Raw genomic sequence first — 6286 nt, forward strand, 5'->3', positions numbered from 1 at the left:
TTATTTTAGTTTTTTTTGTGAATATGACATTGGTAATTCATTTTGTCATCATTCATATCATTGTTAGATTTATCCATATTGTCATAATTGAACTTTTAATTTATTTTTATTAATGATATAATTGTTTATATCGTTAATTTAGTTAAAATGTATAAATTAAAGCCATCATGTTCATGTCATTACTAAGTTTGTCGAATTTATCATACTTAAACTTTAAATTTATTTTATACAACATTGTGATAGTTTATACCGTTAATTTAGTTTAAAACATATAATTAATGAACTGTTTAACTTCAAATTTACTTTTGTCTTGTTTATACCGTTGTGTTCTTTAAAATATACATGACAATTAAACTGTTAAATTTTATATTTACCTTGTTAATATAAATTGCTAGTTCAATTAAAGTGATATTTGGTTTGAACTGCAAAGAGCAATGTTACATTTTATTTTCAAAATAATAAATATATTATAATAGGCATCATTAAAAAAAAATCCAAAAACTAACAATAGAAATAACAACTAAAATGTGTATTAAAGTTCGCTTTTTGAACTACTCTTTAATTACACAATAACGCTATCTTAGTGTACACTCACTCATACAGTACATGTGTTTCAAGTTTACCTTCTTTTTTTCTTTTCTTTTTTTTCTTTTTCATCATCACTGAATCTTGTTTATAAAAATAAAAATAAAATTCAAAAAGCCTAGGCGAGTAGAAAAAAGATATTTTTGTCCATCTGGTTTCAGCTTAATTAACTAACAAATTATAGAAAAAAATAATAATTTTAACAAGATTCTTTTCTATTTGACAAGCGTTAAAAAAATACACATAATTTGTAAAAAGAATTTAGACCCTCCACAGATCAATAAAGTATTTTTTTATAAAAACAAATTCAAAAAAAGATATCATATTACCTAAAAATATTAGTAGAAAATTTTCCATTTTTTTAATATTTGCCAAGGGTATCCATTTTTTTTTTTTTTTTTTTTTTTTGAGTAATAACTTTATTCTAAAAAATTAACATAAAAAAATAAAAAATAAAAAAAGTTACAAAGAATTAAAAAAACCCAAACAAACCCAGAGATGCAAGGATAAAGTAGATTTAAATATTTAAACCAATAGCCCAAACTCATTAATATCATGGTAATCTTTGACTGAAACAAACAAATAAACAAACAAACAAAAACTGGAAATTTTATTATGATTAAACTTATCCTATTCTCGTCATTTTGGCCCGAATGCCTGCGGGTTAGCCTAAGCTCACTTGCCATTTTCCCAACCCAATCTAGTAACCCAGGTGAGCTAGGCTAAGCCGAATAGGCTTGGACTGGTATAGCTAAAGGTGTTGTGGTATAGCTGAAGGTGTTGGCTCAACCCGCCAGCACAGAAGGAAATAAAAATTAAAAATTAAAAAATAAATAAAAAATAAAAATTCCAACAAATTAGCAAATGACATATGCTTTGAGTATCCTAAAACCAACGATCTCTCTCAAATAGCTAGTGCAGTCCTTTTGCAGATGGGACATGAGTTCTTCTGCATGAGCCACTGTTTGATGCAATCAAAGTGAAACTCATGGCCACAATCCAGCTTTCCGAGCTTCTCTCCGTCGTCATATTCTTCCTGCAATCCGATTCAACAAATGGAAACATATAGTTTAGTAGGAAGCTTGAAACTTAAGAAAAATAGAAGCCCAAAGGTGAAGAACTTTAATGCTATTTACCTGACAAATACAGCACGGTTCCTCCTCCACTGGAACTCCTAATTTCATTGACTGATACCTATGCTGCTTCACACCCCCCAAAATAGAGTCCACGCTCAGTCCAGATTTCACATTTCCCATACGTTCTTCCAAGGCCAACAATTCCTAAACCCAAGTCCAACATATATGAAGAAATTTTTACTATAATGAAAAAAAAAAACAAAAGCCAAAAAAGGCCAGATAAACATTTATTTCAATTTCTGAATTGATACCTCATAAGACATGTTGTCCAGCTCGAGACGCATATCTTCATGCATATCAGGCTCATCAAAAAATGGGCCAACAATCATACCATCCTAACAAGCCATATTATACATTTATGAAATCCAATTATGCAAGAAACATTATTGTGTACACTTTAATAGTCATAATATACAATGGTATTGAACAATGTTTAAAAAAAATAGTTGTTCCAGTGTATAGCACAAAATATTATTTTTATATTTAGAAAACATGGCATGAAAACATCATCAAGTTTATATCCATTTCTCAAAACAAGCGCAAGCCTGATAATCGAAGTGTAAAATAAGGGAGATGTTATAATGCGCACCCTAAAAAATGTGCATATGATATGTCTTTCATAATTTTTTTACAAAATTTCATAACTTAAACACAAAATGTCATAACTTTTTAACTAAAAAAGTTATAACTTTTTTTCATTGAAAAATATCATAACAAAATCCTAAAGTGTCATAACAAAAATCACAAAATGTCATAACATTATCATCCCTAATTTTAGGATGCACATCATAAATTCGTTATTCATAACTTTACTACAAAATGTCATAACACATATCATAGACAATCATAACATTTATCATAAAAAATCATAACTTTTTTACAATATGCACCATTTGAAAAGGTGCACATTATAAATTTTCCCATAAAATAAACCTAGCCAAAGATCAAACCTCATACTGCCAGGTGGCTCCATTAGCCACTTGTAGGAGTTCAAAGGCAACCTGCTTAAGGAAAAACAAAGATATTTAGAGCTGGTGAAAATTGTTATAAGGGAAAAGCAATACATTATAAACAAAAATACTAGCTATTGAGGTTCCAAAATAAGAGGGTCTGACTTATAAAGGTCTGAAAACTTTCATCAAAATCCATCTTTAGTAAATACAGTTCCTTGAATAGGTGATATGATGGAGTGAATAAATCAGCAAGAAGGGAGGGGGTTGAGACTCTGAGAGGGGGAAGAGAGTTGCAACATTGCCCTAGAAACTAGGATATGGACAAAAAAGACTTTTTTACTAATATTTTTTTTTACTATCTACAAATAATTTTCTATACATGACTTCAAAACAAAATATTTTCATTAAGTAGACTTCTTGATAAATAATTTATTAATTTTGGCTTTAATTGTAATAATCCCATAAAAGATTCAATAAGAGAAATGAAAGAACTAAAACAAAAATCATGGTTTATGAGATGCATCAACAAAAGTGCAAACAACATAGCAACAACATCATCCATACGAAGGGAATAAGTAAATTTCAAGTACCTGTAGAGCGCTCCGCCGATCAGCACTGAATTGCTCCAATGCAGCCACAATTGAAGGGACGGCAGCATTATGTTCTTCTCTCATCATCGAATCTACAGGCCTTAGAATGATCGGCTCAAGAAAATTTGACAGCCTCTCTTCATATTCTTCAACTAGATTCCTCAGGGGAAACCCAGGAGTAGAAGATAGATGAACGCCACCAGAAAAGCCATTCCAAGAATGGTAGTTTATGGGGAAGGCGCTTGAAGCCATTACATTTTGGCTTGTAATCCCCAACTCGGAAGTGCAAGCACCAACATTTGAAGAGGAAGAGACACTTGAGAACAGAATGTTTTGCTCAGCTCCTAGATCAGTTCTCTGGCGAGTGTTTCTCTGAAAGGTTCCCATATTTTCTTCCAAGTTCAGGGAATTAGAGGAGTGGCTTCTGTGTTCCATAAAGGCTAATTAATGTTCCCGCTGCAATTTAAATCAAACCACCAGAATTAGTAATGAATCTATAGCAATTTTCTTCAGTATATTGTAACATGGTTAGCAATGTGCAAGAATAATAATATTTACTTATCAAAATATATACCAAGTATATTAATCAACTATGAGTTTCCAAAAAAATCTTTTAGTTACCAAGAATATATTAACGACGAACAACATGCATCATTTAAAAATTTTACATGCCACATGGAGTTCCAACACGTGGATAAGCGTGCCCTCGAAGTGTCGGTGTCCCATACATATCTGACACAAACACAAAACCCAATTTGAAGTGTCGGTGCTCCATAGCATATTAATATAAGGGAGTTGATTCAATTATGCATTCAAAGGTTCATAAGATTAACCAGAAGAGAAGGAAGTTATGAGAAGTTGCAAGAAAGCCAATCCCCCAACCTCACCCCCACACTCCATACTGAGAAAAATAAATTCTAAAAAATAAGCAAATGCTACACAATAGCTAAAGGGCTACATGAATAAATGCTTACATATGTGAAAAGAACCCTTAAAACTCAGATCCATTGACAATAGACAGAAAGACAGGTTTCGAAAAATACCCACAAAACTCAGACCCACTGACAGAGAGAAAGTTTGGAGGCAAAGAACTACACATTAGGATAAAGATCTAAATCTATGCATGCATAAATAGTAATTAAGATGATAAAAGAGTCACAAAGACATAAATGTTTGGATCATCAATCTTTGGACTTCCAAACTTGAATATTGATACATCCCTGAAACTAAATGATTTCACAAATAAAACTATATCGGGAAAACAATAAGAAAGTTTACAAGAATTAATCAAATAAAATCGCCTCACCAGAAAATTGGTGTCAGAACCCTCCTAAACAAAAAATATTGTAGAATGCTTTGTGTCACTCACCCAAACATTAATATCTTTGAAACGGAAAGGTATTGGGGTGCCTTCAGAATTTTTAGATCACAAGATCACCTCAAACGCCTTAGGAGTTCAAAAACTGCAGCCCTACAGCACACACATCAATGAACACAAGACTGTGTGGGTTCACAAACACTAAATCATCAAATCGAGTGTATATGTGTGATTTTCAATTAATAGGCTTGAAGATTGATACATGTTTAAATGAATATATATATATATATATATATATAAAGAAGAAGATTAGAGTCAAGTAAGCAAGGAGTCTGCACATGACACAAGTTTGCAGTGATTAGGAGGGACAGGAGGGAGGCGAGAAAGTTTTTTTTTTTTTTTTCCTTTCTTTTTTATAAATATTTTACAGATTTTGGATATAAGAATGCCCACAGATAATGGTTGATCATCAAGAAAAATGCTAAGAAAAAAAATTGTAAGATCACAAAATTACTTCTCCATTAGAGATAGAAAGGAATCATCCACAATTAATGCCAATACAACTGTTAGATGCCAACACCTCAACGTCCAAATCATCAAGAAGCAAAAAATAGAAACCCAAAAAGGGTCAGATTTAAATAGATTGATTGAAAATGAAAAATCACAGATTAACAAAAAAAAAAAAAAAAAAACACTGAATAAACAATGACAGATCAAGTTTTCAATTAAAACAAATGGGTTAAAAATTCAAGGAATTGAAAAGGATCACTGAAACAAAAACTTAAGTACGCAAACTAGATTAATAATCCGAAAGCTTCACAAAAAATAAAGATAAAACATATGGGTATGAGAGATTATACCAGAAAGAATATAATGGAAGCAAGAAGAATTCACAAAGAGCGCTGGTCCTGGAGTTGGAGTTCTCTCTGCCTCTCTCTCTCTCTCTCTCTCTCTCTCTCTCTCTCTGTGTTTGTGTGCTTCTCTCTCTCTCTAACGCAGCGAAGATATTGTCTTGGGTGGGTAGGGATTCTTATAATCTCGATGGTTTGGAACTGCCAAAGAGGAATCGAAACCATAATTGCATTCCAAAACAGGCAACCCCATTCACACTCAATTGTAAACAGAACCAGCGAAGCCATCGTTGTGGCTACACATTCAATACACCCCAACCCTTTCTCTCTCCTCTCGCTCTCGCTCTCGCTAGGGTTCAAGCCAAAGCTCTTCTTCGTCGCTATGCTTTTCCCTCCTTCATGTCCATCTCTCTCTCTTTTCGAACTTGACGAGCGTAGTGCGCGTGTGTGTACGCTTGGTCATCATCAGTTAATTGTCTTCACATATTCACTTACCCTTTTTGCTTTTTTTTTCTTCCTTAATTACAAATATAATTTCTAAATTTACTTAAAATATTAATTACCTTCCGTTACCATTCCCTTCAAATTTCTAATAATATAATAAATTGTTTTTTTATTAATCTACATAAAATCAATTACTCCCTCCGTCCCATAATATTAGTCCCTTATTCTATTTTTCATTGTCCCAAAATATTAGTCCCTCTTTAAAAATCAAGTACAAAAATAATATAAATTTCCCATTTTGCCCTTCTTTTAAATTCATAAATAATATAAAAAGTACAATTATGACATTGATATTTCCAAAAAAGTGTACTATCAATGGGTAATTTTGGAAAATCAAATTTTTAAAAGT

The 6286-nt window shown here is 31.9% G+C and overlaps 1 protein-coding gene across 2 annotated transcripts; it reads right to left on the reverse strand.

Annotated features, from left to right (window-relative positions):
- Nucleotides 1–1168: 1168 nt before the first annotated feature.
- On the reverse strand, nt 1169–5874 carry LOC114260496 (putative E3 ubiquitin-protein ligase HIP1). Of its 2 annotated transcripts, XM_028200638.2 has the most exons (7): nt 5443–5864; nt 4634–4735; nt 3265–3720; nt 2672–2722; nt 1973–2056; nt 1722–1865; nt 1169–1621 (listed from the first exon to the last, which is right to left on the reverse strand). In XM_028200638.2, the coding sequence occupies exons 3-7, from the start codon at nt 3697–3699 to the stop codon at nt 1490–1492; spliced, it is 846 nt and encodes a 281-aa protein (XP_028056439.2). In that variant the 5' UTR covers nt 3700–3720; nt 4634–4735; nt 5443–5864; the 3' UTR covers nt 1169–1489. The 2 variants fall into 2 exon arrangements, with proteins under 2 accessions (XP_028056439.2, XP_028056440.2); XM_028200639.2 differs by lacking the exon at nt 4634–4735 and having other exon boundaries at nt 5443–5874.
- Nucleotides 5875–6286: the final 412 nt, after the last annotated feature.

This window comes from Camellia sinensis, chromosome 4, assembly GCF_055761805.1.
Source record: "Camellia sinensis isolate YWXY chromosome 4, ASM5576180v1, whole genome shotgun sequence".
Classification (NCBI taxonomy): Eukaryota; Viridiplantae; Streptophyta; class Magnoliopsida; order Ericales; family Theaceae; genus Camellia; species Camellia sinensis.